Source organism: Manis pentadactyla, chromosome 3, assembly GCF_030020395.1.
Source record: "Manis pentadactyla isolate mManPen7 chromosome 3, mManPen7.hap1, whole genome shotgun sequence".
Lineage (NCBI taxonomy): Eukaryota > Metazoa > Chordata > Mammalia > Pholidota > Manidae > Manis > Manis pentadactyla.
In genome coordinates, this window is record NC_080021.1 from 138,956,175 (window position 1) to 138,980,530 (window position 24,356).

Below are 24,356 nucleotides of genomic sequence, written 5' to 3' on the forward strand. Positions count from 1 at the left end.
GCTGAGGGTGGGACAAATATTTCCCTCAATTATTTGATGTAGTCTAATATAAATGGGTAATTACATCACCTACAATACAGTGTCAGGTTGAAAACTCATTTAGCTTGTAGGCCATATTCAGCTTGCATAGGATTTTGGCTTCATTTTGCAGAGTATTTTTTTTTAACCGATTGCAATCATTTAAAATATGGGAGATTCTACAAATAAATTCACATTTCTTGAAAAATTGGTATGACAACCTTAATCTCTGTTTCCTACTTGGCAATTCAGTTTTTTTTTTGTTCTATCCCATCTTTTAAAAATTATTTTAGTATTTTTTTAAAGTAGGTAACACATGTACATGGTACACAATTCAAAAAACGACTATATGATGAGCATTAAATAGTAAGTCTCCTACTCACTTGCTCCCCATCCAACAAGCTCTTCTCCCTAGAGACAGCTGCTGTTTTAAAGTTTTATGTATATTACCAGATACAATCTAGGCATATTTAAGAATCTAAATATATTCTTTTTTTTTTAAACAAATGATATACACACTGCTTTGTACTTTGGTATTTTCTCTTAACAATAGTAAATTCTATATTAGTTCATATGGAAACACCTCGATGGACATCTAGGATATTTCTAATTTTTTCCTATTACAAGTGATGTTGCAATTAATATCCTGGAATATATGAAATTTCACACATACAGGAATTATTCTATTTCTACTAATGAAATTTCTGGAGCAAATACTATGCATATTCATAATTTTTATTATCCTGCATGAAGGTTGTTGTAATTCACATTCTCCCAACAATAAACAGCAATGCTACTTCCCCTGTGCTCCTGCCAACACAATGCAGTATCAAACTTTTTTTGATATTTTGATCATTGCCAATCTAAGAAGATAAAAATGGTATTAGTTATAAAGACTATTAACTATATTTTCATATGTTGAAGAGCCACTTGTATATCTTTTTCTGTGAAAGTCTGTTAATTACTTTTGCACATTGTTCTATTATGTTTAAAAAATTGCAGAACACACTATGCATTATAGATATTAACTCTTGTTATATGTGTTGAAAATCTTTCCTCCAACTTGAGCTTTGTCTTTTGACTTTGTTTATAAGATCTTTTAATAAAGGGATTTTGGCTTTTAGTATTTGTATTTTTCAGTGTTTTCTTTTATGGTTTCTGCGTTTGTGTTATTTTATTAAGGTATCATTGATGTACAATATTTGGTTAATACTTGTGGAATGAGTTTGGAAGTATTCCCTCCTCTTCTACTTTTTGGAAAACTTTAAGCAGGATAGGTATTAGGTCTTCACTAAATGTTTGATAAAATTCAGCAGTGAAACCATCTGGTTCAGGAGTTTTGTTCTTAGGTAGTTTTTTGATTACCAGTTCAATTTCGTTGATGGTAATTGGTCTATTCAGATTTTCTGTTTCTTCCTGGGTCAGCGTTGGAAGGTTGTATTTTTCTAGAAAGTTGTCCATTTCTTCTAAGTTATTCAGTTTGTTGGCATATAATTTTTCATAGTATTCTCTACTAATTCTTTGTATTTCTGTGGTGTTGGTAGTGATTTTTCCTTTCTCATTTCTGATTCTGTTTATGTGTGCAGACTCTTTTTGTCTTGCTAAGTCTGGCTAGGGGTTTATCTATTTTGTTTATTTTCTCAAAGAACCAGCTCCTGCTTTCATTGATTCTTCCTGTTGTTTTATTCTTCTCAATTTTATTTCTCTTCTAATCGTTATTATGTCCCTCCTTCTACTGACTTTGGGCCTCATTTGTTCTTCTTTTTCTAGTTTCATTAATTGTGAGGTTAGACTGTTCATATGGGATTGTTCTCCTTTCTTGAGGTAAGCCTGCATTGCTATATACTTCCCTCTTAGCACAGCCTTTGCTGCATCCCACAGATTTTGCATTGTTGAATTATTGTCCTTTGTCTCCATATATTACTTGATCTCTGTTTTTATTTGGTCATTGATCCATTGATTATTTAGGAGCATGTTAAGCCTCCATGTGTCTGTAGGCTTTTTTGTTTTCTTTGTGTAATGTATTCCTAGTTTCATACCTTTGTGGTCTAAGAAGCTGGTTGGTACAATTTCTATCTTTTTGAATTTACTGAGGTTCTTTTTGAGGCCTAGTACATGATCTGTTCTTGAAAATGTTCCATGTGCACTTGAGAAGAATGTGTATTCTGCTGCTTTTGGCTATAGAGTTCTGTAAATGTTTGTTAGGTCCATCTGTCCTAATATGTTGTTCAGTGTCTCTGTCTCCTTACTTATTTTCTGTGTGGTTGATGTCCTTTGGAGTGAGTAGTGTGTTGAAGTCTCCTAAAATGAATGCATTGGATTCTATTTCCTCCTGTAATTCTGTTAGTGTTGTTTCACATATGTAGGGGATCCTGTGTTGGGTGCATAGATATTTATAATAGTTATATCCTCTTGTTGGACTGACCCCTTTATCATTATGTAACATCCTTCTTTGTCTCTTGTTACTTTCTTTGTTTTGAAGTCTATTTTGTCTGATACAAGTATTGCAACTCCTGCTTTTTTTCTCCCTATTAGTTGCATGAAATATCTTTTTTCATCCCTTTACTTTCAGTCTGTGTATGTCTTTGGGTTTGAAGTGAGTCTCTTGTAAGCAGCATATAGATGGGTCTTGTTTTTTTTTATCCATTCAGTGACTCTATGTCTTTTGATTGGTGCATTCAGACCACTTACATTTATGGTGATTATGGATAGGTATGTAGTTATTGCCATTGCAAGCTTTAGATTCGTGGTTACCAAAGGTTCAATGGTAATTCCCTTACTACCTAACAGTCTGATTTAACTCACTTAGTATGCTATTATAAACACAATGTAAAGGTTCTTTTTTTTTTTCCTCCTCCTCCATTCTTTATATATTATGTATCATATTCTGTACTCTTTGTCTATCTGTTAATTGACTTCGGGGGTAGTTGATTTGATTTTGCATCTGTTTTGTAATTAATTGTTCTACTTTCTTTGCTGTGGTTTTATTTCCCATGGTGACAGCTATTTAGCCTTAGGAATACTTCCATCTGTAACAATCCCTCCAAAATGGAGTCTAGAGGTGGTTTGTGGGAGGTAAATTCTCTCAGCTTTTGCTTATCTGAAAATTGTTTAATCCCACCATCAAATTTAAGTAATAATCTTTCCAAGTAGAGTACTCTTGGTTCAAGGCCCTTCTGCTTCATTGCATTAAATATATCATGCTACTCCTTTCTTGCCTGTAAGGTTTCTGCTGAGAAGTCTGATGATAGACTGATGGGTTTTCCTTTGTATGTGACCATTTTTCTCTCTCTATCTGCTTTTAAAAGTCTGTCCTTATCCTTGATCTTTGCCATTTTAATTATTATATGTCTTGGTGGTGTCTTCCGTGGGTCCCTTGCGTTGGGAGATCTGTGCACCTCCATGGCCTGAGAGACTCTCTGTGTCCCCAGATTGGGGAAGTTTTCAGCAATTGCCTCCTCAAAGACACTTTCTATCCCCTTTTCTCTCTCTTCTTCTTCTGGTACCCCTATAATGCAAATATTGTTCTGTTTGGATTGGTCACACAGTTCTCTCAATATTCTTTCAGTCTTAGAGATCCTTTTTTCTCTCTGTGCCTCAGCTTTTTTGTATTCCTCCTCTCTAATTTCTATTTCATTTGCATCTCTTCTACTACAGCTAATATGCTTTTAAATCCCTCCATTGTATGTTTCATTTCAGATATAGAATTTTTTAGTGATTGAATCTCTGTTCTAAATTCATCCTTGAATTCTTGAATATTTTTCTGTACCTCCATGAGCATGTTTATGATTTTTGATTTTGAACTCTCTTTCAGGAAGATTGGTGAGTTCCATTTCATTTGGCCCTTCTTCTGGCATTTCTGAGATTTTTGTTTGAACCAGGTTCCTTTGACATTTTATATTTGTATGTGGCACCCTCTAGTGCCCAGAAGCTTTAGTCTCTGGAGCTGCTCAGCCCCTGGAGTGATGTTGGCAGTTGCAGGGGAGTGGCGCTTGGGCCTCGGCGGAGGAAAGAGCTGTTTCCTGCTTCCTGACTGCATTGCCTGTCTCCACTGTCAGAACCAATGGGCCAAGCCCACAGGTATAAGCCTCTGTGCTTTGTGTCTATAGCTGTCATAGGCGGGGCCTCCTTCTGGCTGGCCTGACATCAGGGCAGGGACTTCTGGTTTGTGAGCTGGTCCTGGCAGGCCAGGAGGAAGGCACGGCAGGCTGTGTATCACAGTGGGGTGCTTTGGAGCTGAACAGCCAGCCAGGGGGATGGAGCACCTGAAGCTCCTGAAAGTTCCCAACCTGCTGGGCAGAGTGCGCCCAGAGAACCTTGTCCACCTATCCCTTCTCCCCAGTAGCAAGCTCTGTGCAGACCCTGCCCCTTCAGCAGCCCTCTTGCTGCTAGGAAGCCTCTCAGACCGCCTGTCTTTCTTGTGTCCCAGAGCGGCTGCATGTGGATCCCTGTCCTCCACAAACAGCTGGAATCTCAGTCCCTCCAAGAATTCCGCCTGTCTTAGCTTTCCAACCCCTCTAATCTCCAGAGCACCATGCAATGTAGGTTTGTGCTCCCAAAGCAGATCTCCAGGGCTGGGTGTTCAGCAGTCCTAGGCTTCCACCCCCTCCCCACTCAGTTTCTCTTCCTCCTGCCAGTGAGCTGGGGTGGGGGAAAGGCTTGGATCCCACTGGGTCATGGCTTTGGTATGTTATCCTGTTTTGCGAGGTCTGCTCTGTTCTCCAGGTTATAAATTCTGGCACAGACTTCTTTCCTATTGCTCTTTTACGATTAGTTGTATTAACTATATTTTCATATTATATGTGGTTTTGGGAGGAATTCTCTGTCTCACCTCTCATGCCGCCATCTTGAATCTTATAAAAAAAAGTTTTAATCTCATATACAATCTTATAAAGGTTTCACATGAGCAACATTGTGGTTATTACATTTACCTATATTATTGAGTACCCCCCCACCCCATTGCAGTCACTGTCCATCAGCATAGTAAGATGCTATAGAGTCACTAGTTCTTTGTGCTATACTGCTTTCCCCGTGTTCCTGCTACACTGTGTATGCTAATCATAATGCCCCTTAATCCCCTTCTCCTTCACTCCCAACCCATGTCCCAACTCCCTTCCCTTTGGTAACCACTAGTCCCTTCTTGGTGTCTGTATGTCTGCTGCTATTTTTTTCCTTCAGGTTTGCTTTGTTATACTCCACAAATGAGGGAAATCATTTGGTACTTGTCTTTCTCCACCTGGCTTATTTCACTGAGCATAATACCCTCTAGCTCCATCCATATTGTTACAAATGGTAGGATTTGTTTCCTCTTATGGCTGAATAATATTCCATTGTGTATATGTACCACATCTTTATTCATTCATCTAACAGTCAGTTTGTTTTTAAACAGAGCCCAGGTCTCCAGTTTCCCTCTGTGCCATCCAGTTAGGCTCACTCGGTTACATCACCTGCCACCCATAGGTGTCTGTGCTTTTTTACCATTTCATGTTATGGAGTGTTGCTGTACAACCAAGCTGTTAATCCATCTATTAATACCATTTTTCTTTAAAAAAAAAAAACCCAAACTTTCTTTTAGGTATTAACTTTTGCATTTTTGTGGTATATCAATCTTATTTAATAAATTATGATGAATGTATTTAGTCTTTCACTTATACTTGAGCATTTTATTTATTTATTTATGGTATATTTGAGTATATGTAAGTGCCATTTCTTATTGTTGAAGGTGTGGGTAACATAAAATTTGGATTTGTTTATTATAATTAATAGCTTTTTACAAGTTTGTTTCTTTAGAAAGAATCTAGCATTTGAAAGTTATGACAGTGAACCTAAATCAAGGATTTATATCGTAATTCTCTCATACTAGCTTTTCTTTTTTTGATAGACTCCTTTGTCAGTGATGTTATTTGTTGTAGAATCAAAATTAAAAATAAATTTTCATTAACTGTATAACTACTAGATTAAAAATTTCAGAGTTGCACTTTCTTAGCGTTTAGCTATCATATTTTAGTATTTTTCTGGTAATTTTTAATTCTTCATTAGAATATGTTTCTGGTTTATTTTGAATTTAAGACTACATTATGATGTTGCTAGGTATGTTTCTATACTATATGAGAATTAGTTCTCTTTAATTACAAGAGAGTATCTTTGTGCAGGAGACTAGTTTCACATGTGTCTGAAATTAAGGAAACTTGGCAGTATTTAGTGTATTCTTGTATTCTTTTCTTATAGCCATTTTGGCAAACCTTTTTACTGTGTTCTCTCAGAAAGCCAATAAACCACAGTAATCTGCATTACTAATCTTTAGCTGAAACAAACAAGCTTGCAGTTCCTATTAGTTTATGTAATCAGCTTCCTCTTTAAGATTAAGTAATACTGTGAAAGGAAGCTATGTGTTATCACCAGTAGGTACCTTCCCATGGTGGACTTTTAATAGAAATTAGGTCTGTTTGGGCTGCAGATTTTTGTCACTTTCAGTGATTGTTGTCTTCCTGGGTTTTCATGTCAACAGGGAAGATTGTGGGGTCTATGAATGGCTCTGTTTTCTAGGACAGTGGCAAGGATTTTAAGAATTTTCAAGTTGGTGTCCATTTTGTTGGACTGATCAGGGGGAGATCAGGCCTAGAGAATCCTGGAGATGGAGGGACCACCCTCTGCTCCTTGACACAGTTGTTTCCCTGCTGTCCACATTTTCTCTCTAGCCATGGAAGAGAGAAGGATTCTGCAGAATGTGCAAGCCAGTTGCTGATTGCATTTTAGTTAAATTCTAGTGAGGGTAGTTTTAAAAATCTCCTTCTATATATACACATAAGAAGTGATTATTTACTTCAGTCTCGCCCACAAAAACACTCAATAATCTCTGGTTTTTCAGATCTTTACTGCTTCTAAGAATGCTATTATGTATATAAAAATGTTTGCTTAAGGACTAGTGAGTCGATCTGCACCATTTCTGTGTTAAAAGGAGTAACCATTTAAACTTTCTTTAAACTATTAGACTTGTAAGCTTTATTCTACATGGTTATTTTCTAGAACTCAGACTTAAAAAATATTGATTTTTGTCTCAGGTATTGATCATTTTTTTGGTATACAAAATATATAGAGAGATGATCATTTTAACTTTAAGAAATTTTATCATTTTATGCTTTTTTTGAATCCAAAACTCATTTTGGAGAAAGTTATGCCCTGGCATATAATAATGAGTTTGCTTAAACTTCTTTTTCTTGATTTCAGGACAAAAATTGCCCAAGATATTGAGAGGCTTATACATCAGAATGATATCATAGATCGAGTGGTATATGACTTAGATAACCCAAAGTAAGTCTGTTTTTTTTTTTGTTTTTTTTTACTTTTGCTAGGTGAATTTTAACTGTAAAATTTCAGTGTTTTTTTTTAGAAGATAAATATAGTTAACTTGAACCTAATTTACCCATAGTATATTTTTGTCTAAAAGATAAAAAGCAGGGATATAATAGTAAATCATGTTTATTTACTTACACTGAATATATCACAAGCTTTTGTTCTTAGGTGAATTTAATAAATTTAATAAGGTAAAGGTTACAAATTGATGCTGTTTTTAAAAAAGCCCAAATACCTCCATTTAAGAGAGTGGAGATTTCACACAAAATGTTGCAATTTTGTCCCATCATATCAAGCCTTCAATTTAAGATAACAAATTACTATCCTCTGTAGAAGGAATGTATGCCTGCTAATTCTCTGTAGTCCCTACTACTCACTCTTGTCTTTAACTGCTTATAATCTGCTTCCATCCTTTAAATTACTTGCCTTGGGAGCCATTTGTTCTTTGTGTGTTCACTGTGATTCTTGATGTATTATTGTCATTTACAATTTATGATTATCACTGATATCACATTTAGGGTTTAAATATAAGTAAATAAATGAAAATTATAACAAATGAATGAGACTGTTATTTAGTCATTTGCCTCAAATGATAAATTAAACTAGCCCTCAGTGGGTTTCCCCCTTCTCTAAACATTCTAAATTTTAGGGACATTTCACATCTTACTAGTCTTATTTGGAGGAAATAAAACACTTTTAAAATATTTTTATTATAGAGATACAGGTCAAAGCTCTATCAAAACTAATGACTGAATTTGAAATTATATTCTTAAAAATGAAAAGCAAATCTACCTTATTCATAATCTTTTAGGTTATTTCAATGTTTATAATTCTGTGTCAGATAGACCAGGCAGTTGTAAAAACAGAAACTCAGGAACCCTGAGTGTGGCACACCAGTGTTCTTTCTTAGTGAAATGACTTGGACATAATCATGAGGCATTTTGGAGTCTTAGTTTCCCTTACTTAGAATGTAAGCTACAGAAGAGCAAGAATTTGTTCCTGTTTGAATTTATTTAATTTTTATTTACCTGTTTAAATCCAGTGTTATTTATTATGCTTACTTAAAAATTTTTAGTTACACCATTCCAGAAGAAGGAGATATTTTGAAGTTTAACTCCAAATTTGAATCTGGGAATTTGCGCAAAGTAATTCAAATTAGAAAGTAAGTCATTAAAAATTGTCTTAATTTGTATATGCACAGGTATTTTCCTAATTTTCATCAGATTTCTTTATTTTCTATTTTCAGAAATGAATATGATCTTATTCTGAACTCAGATATAAATAGCAATCATTATCATCAGTGGTTTTACTTTGAGGTCAGTGGAATGCGACCAGGAGTTGCTTACAGGTTTAACATCATTAACTGTGAAAAGTCCAACAGTCAGTTTAATTATGGTAAGACATTTTTCTTTCCCCATTTAGAGGGCATGCAGGCGTTGTAAATGTGGGACAGAAGTTCTTTTGTTTTAAGAATTAACATTAAAGTTTCAGTGTCCTTTTGTTTTCTCTAGTTCTCAAAATTCAGTTTAATTATGCAAAATTTGAAATAAACTAAGCTTTGATTTGTTGGTGAAAAGAGTTATCTTTTGTATAGACAAACCCTTTAAAATATAACAGATCATGGTTGATTTCATTCAAGTTGAATAAAATTAAAGATTTATTATATATGCTGCTTGAATCAAGTTTTTAACTTTAGCTCATCCAGAAGAGAATTTCATAAAGCAGTCTTCTTAAACTTTTTATTTTCAGTAGATTCATAGAAAGTTAAAATGTTATAGAAGTTGCAGAAATGTCCCATGTTCTCTTCACCACGTTTCCTCCAGTGATTACATCTTAAATAACTGTGGTGTAGCACCAAAGCCAGGAGTTGACCATGGTACAGTGTGGGTACATGGACCTGTGCCATTTCATTAGATTTGTGGATTCCTGTAACTGTCACCACAATTAAGATACAAAATACTTTCTTCATGGCAAAGCCTTGCACCACTTTGTAGTTCTCCATTCAGAATGATGTTAGCTGTAGTTTTCTGTCAATTTTTTAATCTAGTTGAGGAAGTTCTCTTTTATTACTCATTTGCTGAGATTTTTTATCATGAATGGATATTAAATTTTGTTGTATGCTTTTTCTACATCAATATTGATCTGATCATACAGTTTTTCTTTTTTAGCCTGTTAATATAGTTATTACATTGATTGGTTTTTGAATATTGAACCAGCCTTTTTTATCTGTGAAATAAATCCTATTTGGTCATTATGTATAATTGCTAATATTTTATTAAGAATTTTTGTATTTATGTTCAGGAGAGATATTGAGTTACAGTTTTCCTTTTTTTTTTGTATTCTATCAGGTTTTGGTATCATGGTAATACTGTTCTTACAAAATGAGTAGAGAAGTTTTCCTTCCTCTTATTTCTGAACTTGTAGAGATCTGTTAATTCTTAAACATTTGGTAGAATTCTCCAGTAAAACCACCTGGTCCTGGATATTACTTTTTTGGTAGTCTTTTAGATTAGAAATTCAGTTTCTTTAGTAGTTTTATTTATTTCATGTAGACTGGTTGTAATAGTTTGTGGTTTTTTAGAAATCGATCCATTTCTTCTAAATTGTCACATGTGTGTATAGAGTTGTTTTTAGTACTCCCTTACTACCCTTTTGATGTCTGCGGGGTCTGCAGTGATAGCCTCTGTATCATTCCTGGTAATAGTTATTTCTGTCTTTTTATTTTTGTCAGTCTTGGTAGAGGTTTGTTAGTTTCACTGATCTTTTTAAAAAACAGCTTTTTGTTTCATTGGTTTTCTCTACTGTTTTTCTTGTGACAATTTTTAAAAACTCTGGTGGTGTACCAGCAAAAAAGTTCCTAGCCTCATTATAAGGCTATATATTCAGTAAATATAAAACTAAGGGTCATTGGTCAGGCATCATGTTTTTTATAGTCAAATATTATCAGTGAAAGATAGTATAATGGCATAAACTTAGTAATTTAAAATTGAATGAACATCAGTTCTAAAGTATTCATTCTGATAATAGTAATTTTTGTGTGAGGGAAAAGAATTTTGGGAGGTCTAAAAAAATTCCACTTATGTTGGACGTTGAGGAGAAACAAATATATTATGTATGACAAGTTATAAAATCCCCAAAGTCTCAGTTATTGTAAACATTGAAAAGCTTTTAACAACTATAGCATGAGATGCCATATTATCTGCTTTATATAATGTTGTAAGTTGTTGAAAGCATGAATATGATGATGCTCTTTAAGGGGGCATTTCTGACAATTGAAGCTTTCAAGGGTTGAAGAGGTTGTTTCCCAGTTGTCATTATTTATGTGGAAAATAGGAAATTGTATACTCTAGATAATTACTTTACATATATAGATAAAAGCTTTAGTCAGATTCACTAATTTAATGTAATAATTATAGGAAGATGAAGTAGCATAATACAGATTTAGTTATAAGCAGTTTTTAAAGTTTTTAAAGTGATTTGAGCAGTCTAATTTTAAATGACCTGTTATTTTAAATATATATATTTTGACTAAGGAATGAGTGGCTATATTGATTTTAATGAATAGTGATATGAATTTCACATTCTTTATTTTTCTAATTTTCAGTGTAACTGCTAATCATTAAATGTCATATTTCTAAGAAACATTTTGACCTTAAACCTTTATATAACTTTAAAAATTATCTAAATTGAAACTCATTCAAAATAATTTCAAAACAAGTAAAGAACCTTATGATTTTCTTATTTAACATGTAAGTGTAATGCTAACATAGTATTTTGAAGGAATGAAGGACAGTTAATGAAATGTAATTGAATTTTGGGTGCTCCTTAAGAATAAAATATAATGACATATTTATTCACAAAATGATAGTCAATACAATTTTCAAATTGTAGTGCTACAGGTTGATGGCATTTTTATTAACTATTCACTTTTATAAAGTAGTATACTCTTACTACTTTAAACTTCCCTGAATACTTTGATTTTTTAAATGAAAAGCATATGTTTTAGAGCAGTGCTCTATTTTTAAAAATCCAATGCCTTCATGTGATAAATAAATAATATCTTCCTTTAGTGTCATTTAAAAAATGAATAAAATTCTGTAACTAAAACTAAATCAAAGTAATGAGACAGATGACTGCTTTACTTTTAAATTTCCCTTCTTCCCTACCCCTTGCCCTTTGGGTATTTCTGTATGTATACCACACTTTGCAAACTAACTTTAGAGAATTTGGAAAACAGAATTGGTATTAAGAATAAAATGAAAACCATCAACAATGCATCCTTCAGAGATAATCACTTTAACTTTTGTTGTTTCCTTCCAGCCTTTTTTATAATGCAATATGATTTCTGCATACACATAGATGTTTGTATTTATTTTAAAAATAAGGCTTATAACCCATGCAGTTTCATAGTCCATATTATAACCAGACATTATATTGTCAACATTTTTTTCTGGTCATTAAATATCCCTCTGAAACAGAGTTTAATGGACATATTATGGAAGTACTATAACTTATTTATCCAAACCTTTCTTATTTGGGCATTTAAAGTTTCTAATTATTTTCTAAATAATGCTGAAATAAACATTACTGTACTACATATTTGTGTGTATAATTATTTAGTTACAAAATCAAAGAAGTGGAATTGATCTCCCTGCCAGCTATAAATGTCTTTTTTTTTCTGATTATGAAACAGTGGATCTTTAATACGAGAAATTTGGTAAATTAAAAACAATTTAGAGAAGAATTTCCAGCAAGAAGAGAGGATCCCCACTGTTTGGTATTTTGTTACCTATCCTTAAACTTAGCACAGTCACATAATTTCAGAATTACATTTATCCTTTTATGGATTTTGGATTATAGTATGAAAACTCATTTGTAAGCTGGTTTTTTTGCTACCCAATATATTGTAAAAAGAATCTCCCCATGCCAATAAATATTTTCAGCAGCATCACTACTAATGTCTGTATAATATTCTATTCAATAATGTACAGTAATTATTTAAATGCTAACAATAGGAAATTTAAGTCTTTTTCAACATTTCAAAATTATAAGCTGTGCTGCTGTAGTTATCTTTATTTATTTTTGTGTATGTTTCTGATTATTGCTTTGCCATAAATTCTACAAAGTAGAATTTCTCAAAGAAAATGAACATGAGCATATGTTGCTGGAGACGAGGGGAAATGGGTACTTACAGTTCTGGTAGGATGGTAAGTTAAGTCAGCCTTTTTGAAGTGCCTTTGATACTATGCTTTCAGTGTTTATATTTAACTTTATCCAGGACTTATTTTGGTATATTCTGTGAATTGGGGATCTAACTTAATCTTATTATTAGTAGTTAAGCAGCTACAGCTGAATTCATTCTCTTGCTGTGGAGATTTAAAATGCTTTTGATGAATTTATCGAGTCATTTGTCAAGCATTTACATTTGTAACTGACTCATTTGTAACTCTGTTCTTGACCTACTAGTAAAAGAAGGGTAGGAAACATCACTGAGGAAACACTGTACATTGCTGTTCTGATATAGCTGTTGTAGAAAATTGTCAGGTTAGTAAGTCAGAAACTTATTGGTAAGGTGTCTCTATTGTTGCTCATGGTTCCTGACTGTCTGAATTTGGGCCGAATTATTCTGACTTCTTGGTTATAGTATTCATTCCCTTTGGTTTGAGACACCACAGTTCTCTCTAAGAAGCTACAGTCCTAACTATACACTTGCTTTTCTTTGAGGGCTGTTTGTTTCTATAGACCTACTTGATTTTAATTCTTCTGACCTTTTAGTTAAATGTAACATCCTTATTACTCTAGTAGTGCTGTGTTTAATTGACTTCATAGTCTAGTTTAATGTCCTGTAGTCTTTTTCAAAAGCAGTTTAAAACCATTTTCTACCTATTTATTTTTCCTGAATAATTTATTCTGAATAGTATTCAGAATTTTATCATGTGCTAACATATTTTTCATTGCATTAAACATGTAGAATAATTTGACATAAAATTGAATTTGTTATATTTTGCTGCTTAGGAACATGGTGTATGGTTTTGTTTATTCAAGATTTTTATGTCTTCACCTAAGGATGTTTTGTAAGCTTTCTTTTGGTAAGTTCTGTACATTTCTGTTTACCTTCCTTCTTAAGTGTTTTGTTTTTTTTGCTTCTGTTGTGAAAGAGTACTCCTACCTATTGAAAAACCTGTTATTTATAATTAAGAAAGCTATTGATTTTTATATGTTTACTTGAAAATCAACCTCACTGAACTTTCTTATTAGTTCTCATAGTTTCTCGGTTGATACTTTAGATTTTCTTGGTAAGTCCCTAGAATTTTTCCTTATCTGTAGTTACGTTCCTTTCATTATTTCATTGCTTTTGGATGGAATTTTGAGAATGTTTAAAATAAAAAGGAGACATTGGACATCTTTGTTTTATGTTAGCTCTTGTTTTGAGATACTTATTTTTTTCTCATAGTGAAGAATTTCCATTTTTACTAAGTTTTAAAAATCAGAATTATTTTATTTCTTTCATTTATCACAGTAATGTGACCATATAATACTATGACCTGTTAATATTATATTTTATATACCTGTATCATATTAATAATGTGCCAAATATTAAACAATCCTGGGGTTTCAGAAACAAGTTCTCTTTGCCATGTGAATTAATCTTCTAACTATTTTTGATTTGTTAGTATTTTAAAAATTTTATGTCATTGGTCATAAGTTAGACAAGTCAGTTTCCTCTCTGGAGGACCATCTTTGGTCTAGTTTTGGAAGCAGGATGATGCTAACTTTGAACACTTAAATAATACAGCTTTCATTGCCTCTGTGTACTGGAGCAGTTTAAATAGCATTTATATGTTTTCATGAATTTGGAAAGAAGGCACCTCTAAAATGGATTCTGCGTCCCTTTTTGTGGGGAAGAGGGAATATCTAGATAATTTTTTTCAGTCTTCTGTGATTCAGTATAGTCTAGTTCTTTATTTCTTACTGAGGCAATCTTGATAATTTATATTTTCTTATATAAATAACATTTAGATTTTCAAAATTCACTAGCAGAGATTTCTATATATCTCCAATATTTGTACTTGTGTGTCCCCTGTCTTGTTTTTCTCTTTGGTGTGGGCTTAAAACATTTGTTACTATTTAAAAACCCTCATTCTTGGTTATATTCCTTTAAAAGTTTTTTAAAGTTTATTAATTTTTCCCTTTTCCTCCCTGCAGGTTGTTTTTTTCTTTTCTCTAATTTCTAGTTCGTTTACTTAAATTTATTTTTGTTTAATGATTAAGCATTTAGGTTTCAAATTTGCTCTTGATTACAACTTAATTCTGTATCCTTGCCCCTCCAGATTTTAATACTAAGACCTCTTTGGTATTTTCTAGATCACCTCTAATTGATGTAGTTTTGGCATTATTATTTTTGATCCAATAATTATTTAGAAGAATGTTTGTTATATTTTTACTTAGTTAAATTATTTTGGTTAAAATTTTTCTCACTACTTTCAAATTTTAATCAATTTTTTTCACAGACATGTGAAATTCATGATTTGAAATTTTTTTTATGGCTTAATATCTGTCATATTTGTTTTCATGGGAACTTGGAAAATAATATATATCCCTTGTTGGCAACGTAATTTAATATACATTGTTAGTTTAGTGTTATAAGTCCGTTTGTTCAGTTTTCTGTATCCTTGTTTATTTTTTACCTTTTCTATCTTCCTAAAACTTAAAAAAATATATAATGGTCTTTCAGTTGTACTGTGATTCTGTCAAGGTCTCATTTAAAAAAATTTTCTGTTTTAATGCAGTGTTATTTGGCACATAGAAGTTTATAACTTCTCCGTATTCCTTTTATGTATAACTTTTAACAGTATAAAATAGTCATGTTTATTTCATTCAGTATCTTTTGCTCAGAATTCTTTTTTATGTTATTTTGGTTTGAATTTGCTTAATATATATTTGCCTATTGTTTCTTATATAAACAGTTATATTTTGTTTGGCTCTTATTTTTTAATACATAATATTAACCTATTGAAACATCTTTATAACCAATATATGTGTTTTTTAATGCTATTTTTGTGCTTCTTTATTGTTTTCTTTATGTGTTATTCTTTAAGGCACTTTAAAGTATAATGCAACACTTCTTTTAGCTGTGGGAATCCAAAATATGTATATGAAAAAGTAGATAATGAGGCATATTCTGCATTGGATTTTTCTGTCTTACTCCATATACCTTAAGTTTAGTAGAGATTCTTCCCAGATTCTGACAAGAGCTTCTCTGTTGTGAGTTTTCTTTTTATTTCCATATATTTGTAAGTATTTAACTAGGAAGTTGGTTATAACTGCAGAAGAAGCTTATATCTACATAAGTGTATTTTTTCTTTTTTTTATGAAACTCACTAGAGTTGTAAAGTTAATACAACATAAAGGCAAATCTTAGTTTGTCTGAACATCAATAGAGTTAGTAGAAGGAAGGGACCAATACTGTAGTAAACTAGAATTAAGCATTGTAAGAAATTATAACTAGCTGTTTGTTAATGTTATTGTCATCAGATTCATTTTGAATTCACTTCGGGGATGGTACTGATAACTAAAAATATCTGCAGTGGAAATATCTCCAGCTGTGTTTATTTAGTTGCCATATGATTGAAATCGGGAAATTATATTAATTAGGAAAGTAGTTCATTGTCTTTATTTTTTTTCTCTTTTTTGTTTGGAACATGTTGGTTCGGGGAGTATTTTAAGTGTTGGACTCTAGCAGATAGGCCCAAAAGAGGCCTTGTTCTTTGGTAATGTCCTCAAGAAGGGGCAGAATTACACTTTGCTTTCGTTCCTCTCTGGGGATTTTTTTTAGATGGTTCTCTTAAATACTTCTTTTGTCACAAAATAATGGCCTTATTTGAGACTTTTTTTTGTGAATTTATGTCACTATATAATAGTGGTATATCTGTTGTAATCCATCACTCTTGTCACTCCCCCCATTACTTAAAAGGCATTTGCTCAAATCACCGCTAGATGGCAGTCTTGCATTTTAGTAACGGGCTTTCATCGCAAGCTCGCTCTCTGGTGCTCTTGTACTCTGGCCCTTTTCTGTGTCCCGCCGCTGGCCATGTCTCCCAGATGTGTGAGGAGTCTTAACCACCTTCTTACATAAACTGAGCATGTGTGGAACCAGGCAACAAACTAGAATTTTGGAGTCTAGTCTGTAGTATTCCCACCTTGCCCAGGTGGCTAAGGAAGTCAGTCGTCTTTGACTCTTGAAGGTGGGTTAGTCAAGTGTTCCTTGTTATTTTTTCCTTTTAGGGTGTGCTTTAGTTTATTTCGTTTATGTGTGTGGCTGATTAATATATTTCCTGTCCCTCCCCAACTTTACAAATGGAATTTATAAACAAATGGAGATTATCAGTCTAGAATTAGCTTCCTGATTTTATTCACTGGGTTATAATCTGTTGCTGTCATTATTTATTTTGATGCTCAAACTGCCCAAGATTTCACCAGTGGGATCCCTTTCATGCTGGCTTGTGTGTCATTTTGACTTGTTCCTATTATTCTTTATGGTCACCTTTGCTTTTTGGCACAAGATGCTCAAGGCTCATCTGGCCTTCACTTGCCCGAGCCCGGAATTGGTCATTTCTTGAAAGAGTCCTGGTTTGTTGTAGTGCAGAAGGCTTTTTAAAAACCAAGATTTGTGTGCATAGTATGCATATTGTTATTGGTCCTCTCAATGGACAGAGCTAGGAACTATATGTTTGTATGTACAAATATTTATATAGAAATGTACATTTGTAGTCATTTCTAAGTATATACGTGTATGTTTGTGTGTAGGTTATAAATATATACACACACTTGTATACACACACTTAGTATCTCCCTGAGGTCACACTGATATCTTTAGTTCCACAGGATTTAGTGTAGTTTTCTTTCCATATTTACAACTTCCTTCTCCAACATGGAGAATTTGGGCTTCCATTATCCTTAATATGTTTACTTATTTGATCAATTCTGGTGTATGTAACAATCCCCCTACTGCCTTTTTGGGCAGATGCCCTCCTCACCCCTTTCAGGGTTTGACACCTGAGGCAGCCTATCTCCCTACCCGGCCACATGGTTGTCTTCTCATTTTGTTTATTCATTTTGTTTTTAATCTCCAATTTTATTCCATGGTGACCAGAGAGTTCTGTTTGTAACACTTCTTCATGGACCTTATGTTTCCTTTTGATGTAATAATATATGATCCATTTTTTTGTGAATATTTCACATGCTCTTAGAAAAAGGTATATTCTCTATTGTTAAGATATAGTATTCAACATTTATATGTAAAATTTGCCTTATTGACTTTGTTACTTAGATTTCTGTACATATTAATATTTGTTCAGTTGATCTGTCTTGTCTTGTGCTGAGATTGTGTGTTAGAGTCTGCTATCAGTGTGTTTCTATCTCTGATCTCCAATAGTTTCTACTTTATATAGGATTTTGGTCTCATCTGGTGCATAGATATTGGGTATTGTTTTATTTCAGTGTGAACTGTGACTTTATAAGTTCCTTTTTTGTCTCATTTAATATGTTTTGGCCTGAAATCTATTTTAATCACAGGATTTCAACCCCCCCCCCCTGCTTTATTGTTTCCATTTGCCTAGTATATCTTTGTCTCTTTTTTTCTACTTCTAGGTATTTTACAGTTTTTATATCTGTGTTCTAGTATTGCTGAAGGCCTGGAGCATGTGTGGTTTTATTTATGCTACTTGTTTAATTTTTTTATTGATTGTTGGTGAGGATATGTGGAGAGATTAGGATTTAAGTGGCTGCCATTATCCTTCAGACCAATGATCTGATCTTCCTAATGTAGTATAAATCTCTGCTGTAATACTAGTCATATTAGAAGCATGTATTTTTCCTCCATAAGTCAGAGTACAGATAGCATATGCAGCTTGTGATAGGAACATTCAGGTTATTTGAGCCTGTTTTAAACTTTTCTTGTCCCCTTCTTCTGTTAAATAGGGTGTTAGCTTCAACTGGCAAATTTTGTGAATCTGTGACTCTTCATACTTTGATAAACCTTGTCTGTCTTTATTCTGCCCTTTTTGAGCAGTGTGCTCAATACAACTTTGGCCTTTATTTGGATATTATTAGAGGCCAGTGCCATCAGATGGTGGTTTCACTGTGGTAATTTACTGTTTTGATTATCTAATCTAAATGATAAGACTGACAGTTCTTTGGCTAATGACTAAACCAATTGCTCAAGTACAGCCTTTCTGTATCAGGTTGAGTAGATTGTGGTCTGATTTAGTCTGATATTTAGTCTGAGTTACCTCATTTGATTGATTCTTGCTGGGGCAGCCTCTTTTTTCCTAATGTTTTTTATTGTAGTCCAAATTTTCAAATATAGCTCCTTTGAGTATTAGATTAAACTAATGTGGCTAGAATTAACTATCATTTAAAAAGCAAAAAAAGATTACATTGTGTTTTACAAAATTAGGACACTTAAGATAAATCTAATGTGCCCTTTGATGTCAACCTGAGCCTTGTTCTGCCTTACTATAGTTAACCATTATTATGGGTGTTGTATGCCGAGGAGGTTGCTGTTTCAGATGGACGTGGCTCATTGAATCCTAGGAGTGAATAAGGAAGAGAGTGTGTGTTTATGTGTGTGTGTATTATTTATACACACACACACACACACACACACATACATATATATATGTATTTTTTTTTGGATGTTAACCCCTCATCAGATATATGATTTGCAAATATTTTCTCACATTTGGTAGGTTGCCTTTTCATTTTGTTGATGGTCACTTTTGCTATGCAGAATGCAAGCCGTTATGCAGCACAATAAGGACAACTACATGGCACCCACATAAGTAGACCAAAAGCTCCAAGAAGTACAACTTGACTGAAAGACAGTTATTTGTGAGAATTTAAAATACCCCTTTCAGAGTTTGATGTATGAAAAAGAAAAAACATAATCAGTGACATAAGAGAATTTGAGTAATAGAGTCAGCAAGCTTGATTTGGAGATTCACTAGGATCCCATTTTGAGGACATACTTGAGAATGTGCTCCAGCCAGCTAAGAGTGAAATTTAAAATGTGAGATGGAAGAAATGGTGGAACTAATCTGAGATTCCAATCAAAAGAATTAACAGAATGAAAGCTGGGCAACATTCCTAGAAAGCAGTTCATCCAAATTAGAATTGGAACTTAGTGGGATCCTGGAATTTGCCTTAAAAAAATGAAATGACTCTGAGAAATGATACAAGATATATTATCATATGATTATAAAACTGAGAAATACTAGTGGTATGGGGGAAGAATGCCAATGTATCTTCTCTTATAGAAGGATAAAACAACAGAAAAACTGTGCAAAGATATCTTGTTACAAATACCACACAAAATGTTACATGAGTTGGAGTATTTGATGATGTGCATGAAAGAATCCATTTGAACTAGACCCTGGCCATAGTTTGTGTTTAGGGCCATGCATCATGGCTGGCAATGAACTATATTTATGGCATCATAATATAAGTACTGTTGTTTTTCACTGCTCATAGTCTGCTTTATAGAAGAAACACAAAAAGGTGTCTCCTGTATGTTCATGAAACATTTAAAACTTTATGTATATTTAGTTACAGAGAAAACTTACTGGTGATTAAGAAGAACAACAGAGATTTTGCATATTTCATTGTCAGTGATTCAAAATATTAGTAGAAATCAACAAAAAAATGGGTACTTGGATGCTTGGAAATATGTAATATTCTTCCTGAAGAGAAAATTTCAAACTGATGCTACAGATTATCTAGAACTGTGCTTTCCACAATGGTAATGACTTGTCATGTGTGGCTAGTTAAAAATTTAAAATTCAGTTCTTCAGTGGTACTAAGCTCATTTGCTGTGCTTACTGGCTTTGTGTGGCTGGCAGCTGCCACACTGGTCAATGAAGATACCGAACATTTCCATTCTGGCACAAGGTTCAGTCGTACAACTCTGATCTAGAAAGTACTGTAAACAGAATCCTTTATAGACTTATGGTACATAGCTAAACTGGTAGTGGGAGGAAACTGAAAGCCTTTATTAACTTGTGTGATTTAAAATAAAGACAGAAAATAATTAAGTACTCAACTTTCGATACTAGAAAAACAAGAAAGTAAGCCAAAAGGAAATAAGAGAAATTTAAAAAATGCTGAAAATAATGAGATAAAAATAAAACATGTAAATGCTAAAATTGATAGAAGTAGAGATTCTGAAGACTGTAACTTTTGAAAAGGAAATAAAAAGTGTATTTATTAGTAATCATTATTGAGATAGCATTCCACTGAATTACATTTACCTTTTAAAAAGTAGATTGTACTTTTATTTATTCCAATAAATCATGGACAACTTTTTAATATATTTTTCTGAAGCTAGTGTAGTCTTATACTGATACTTGGTAAAGGTGATTTTTTTTTTAAAGGCCAATTTTTAGAAGCAAAAATCCTAAAATTCTAAAATTTTAGCTAATAAAAATAATATACTAGTAGAAGCATAGCATTTTCTTGGGATACAAAGATAGTTCATAGTAGGAAACCTGTAAACATAGTTTATTGCATCAACAGATTAAAGGAGAAAATCCATGTTACTCTATTAGTAAATGCTGAAAAGGAACTTGATAAAATAAAACACTTAAGTGTTGTAAGAATTATGGAAGAAGCTGTTCCAGTTAGGGGAATAATCATAGTGTCTACCTTAGAGGGCTGTTGTGAGGATTTAATGACTTAACACATGTAGGAATACTTAGAGCAGTGTCTGGCACATAGAAATTATTCAGTGTTAGCGCTTTTTATTATTTAAACATGATAAAGTTGATTTGCAAAAAGAATAGTGTGTCAAATGGCAACATTTTTTGATTAAAATTATGAACAAACAGAACTGTTTGTTCTTGCCACTATTTCAGAATTGTTTTTGAGGTGGTTTCCTTTCTCTGAATACAAGAACAGTAGAAAATGAAATGACTGATACAAACACTAAAAGAGGAAAAAGTTGTTCCACATGATATGACTTACATAACTAGAAAACGCAAAAGACTGCCGAACACTAGTATAAATACTCAGATAAATTTAACAAAATGGTTCTGTAGCAAGAAACTGAAGAACATGATTATGTCTTTAAGTTAGAATTTAAGGAAAGTCAAACCAGATCTCGATCAAAATTGTCAGTCTTTCTAAAATTAATATATAAATTTCATTAATTCCAGTTAGAAACCAAGTGCATTATTTTATGAAATTGTATAAGGCAGTTTTAAAGTTCATGTGGAAAGTATATTTCTAAAACTACCCAAGAAAATATACCAATAATATAATCCTATTTTTGTGAACAGTCTCTTCTCCTCCCTGCTATAAACATATTTATTTGGAGAAAGTTGGGGAAGAAAACAACCATGCCATTAATGGCATTTTCCCCCCTAAACCTCAGTGTAGAATCCATGGGAACTTACAGGAGTGATCATGTATTATTTCTTTATATATTTCTTGACTCTTTTGCTTGTTGCAAGGAATATATACTTCTTGTTATTTTTATTTGATCTAATATAGAGAAGATAATAGAAAAAGTTTAAAGACTTCTCATTCTTTGCAATTGTAATTAAGCTGGAAATAAATGTCTATCACTGACTTAGGAGAGTTTAAAGAAGTATCTTGGATTTTTTTTTTAAACATTTCAAAAAGCAAATATATTTTCTTTTAGCTCTGCCAAGCAGTTGGTGCTTTCTACAATGGCAAAATTAATTTTTAACTAAAAAATTCTGAAAAAAATGTTCTTATTTTTCTCTCTCTGTCAAAGGTATGCAGCCACTCATGTATTCAGTTCAGGAAGCATTAAATGCCAGACCATGGTGGGTTCGTGTGGGGACTGACATTTGTTACTATAAGTAAGTATTCTAACGAATAATAGAATATCAGCTTATAGAAGGGAATATCAACTTAATTCTGTCTCAATTTAAAATAAAAAATTGAGTTATTTTGTATTATTTGAATTGTGGTCATATACTTCAGTATTACTTCTAATAGTCCTTAAAAATTTGAAATCTACTTAGGGGTATATTTAGTGGAAATGTGTTTGTAGACAGACAGACTTAAATCCATATCTTGTCTCCACCATTTAGATTGCTATGTGTTTTCAACTGTTTTAGCTTTAAAACTTAGGAAACTTCATTGAATAAAACTGAAATTAGAAACTCTAGGAAATAATTTGCAGTGGCTTTTTGTTCTAATGATTTAAATATATTTCTTACCTTTTCTGCATACAAATGTTTACCCCATTTTAATTTCCAAGATACTTTATTTGGAGATGTATTCCAGTTACATTGTATCCACTTATGCAATTCAACTTTGACTTCAAATAGATTATTTACTTACCAAGTTAGAAACAAATGTTAGAAATCATTTGTTGCCTCAAAGGAATAATTGGATTATTCTTCAACTTCACATCTAAGAATGTAGGACAATCATGTACTTTGCTTCCCATTTTTAATCTGTTTGTATATGGAATATGTTTCTGGAATACTTCGATTTAACAATGTGAATGGCTGAGAAAGGGTGGGGTTCTAAAATTTTTATTGGTGTGGAGAGTATTAGTTCCATTTAATTAGTAAATCCAGAAGTGTGAAAAGTAATATGGGCTGATGGCAATTAACTGCCGCATTAGTAAGTACCAAGTTTTTTATAGAGTATTTAAGTAAAACTTTTTACAAACCATGGTTTTTCTTTTTCTTGAAGTTCTGTTTAATAAAAGTAGCAAGGAAAATCAGAACTTTTCTGTGGATGAAATAAACAGTGTTTTAATGTTTTTCTGTTGTAGAAATCACTTCTCAAGAAGTTCAGTTTCTGCAGGTGGGCAAAAGGGAAAATCCTACTATACCATTACATTTACTGTCAATTTTCCACATAAGGATGATGTTTGCTACTTTGCTTATCACTATCCATATACGTATTCAACTTTACAGGTGAGGACTCATTAAGTTTTTTTATTACGATTATTGTGTTATATGCATATGTGTCAAACAATTGAAGAAAAATTGCTTTAATTATTTTAATAAAATAAGAAAAAGGATCCAGTGCTTAAGATTTTAGAAAATAATGCAGTATTTGTTGAAAACAGTAATGGGAGTAAAATGGGAATTTAGTTTTTATTTTTATTTAATAGAAATACTAGAGAAATTTGATATTATTTTTCTATCTTTCTGTAGGAATCTGTAATTCACTAAGATTCCATGATTTACAAATTTTAATAACTAGGTGAGATTTCTACTTGTTTAATGAGAAATATTTGTAACGGCAGAAAAATGTTCAAGTTTCTCTGTAGGGATTTCATTTCTCTCTTAGGGGCTTTATATGGAGTATAAAGAGTTGTGGGTTCTTTTGAGATTGTTTGGATATTTGCATTGTAAAAAAAAAAAACCAGACAAATTAATTTAAGTAATTACTGTGGTAGATTAATTCTCAGAACAGAAAGTGCTAATAATCAAAGATAATGAAGGTATGATCAAATTACACAGAAAGAAATTGGAGCGTTATGATTAGAAACAAGCCACCAAGTTAAAGCTTTCCAGGAAAAATGAAAAAAAACATAGTCCATAGAGCAGAAGTGTTATCAAGATTGAGAACACAGAATGAGGCTCATGTTATTTTAGTAAAGGTTATAACCCATAATGAAAGCATTATCTGTGCTAGATAGCATAACATCAGAATATATGTGTTATAATTTATTATTCTTTACTGAAGTTACCTTTTTAATATAATTTGAATTCCCCTACTTTGTTCTGGTCCCATGTCTTTTTCCAGGCATTACCATGGTTTCTCATTTGGACTTCTGCCAACCTCTTTCTAACTGCTGTCCTAGAATTTACTCTCAGCCCCTTTCCTCTTCATCAGTCTTTTAACACACTGTAGCCGGAGGGTTCTTTGAGGGCAAATCTAAATCCACTTCAAGCTCCTTAGTGATATCTCTTGCCATTTGTATGGGGTCTGGAATT

The 24,356-nt window shown here is 32.7% G+C and overlaps 1 protein-coding gene across 1 annotated transcript in view; it reads left to right on the forward strand.

Annotated features, from left to right (window-relative positions):
- Positions 1–24,356, forward strand: part of AGTPBP1 (ATP/GTP binding carboxypeptidase 1) — a 204,774-nt gene that overhangs the window by 146,698 nt on the left and 33,720 nt on the right. The window contains exons 15-19 of the mRNA XM_036924836.2: positions 7,246–7,329; positions 8,447–8,533; positions 8,618–8,766; positions 22,166–22,253; positions 23,183–23,327. Of these exons, the coding sequence (XP_036780731.2) occupies positions 7,246–7,329; positions 8,447–8,533; positions 8,618–8,766; positions 22,166–22,253; positions 23,183–23,327 (553 nt within the window). The remainder of the gene's footprint in view (positions 1–7,245; positions 7,330–8,446; positions 8,534–8,617; positions 8,767–22,165; positions 22,254–23,182; positions 23,328–24,356) is intronic.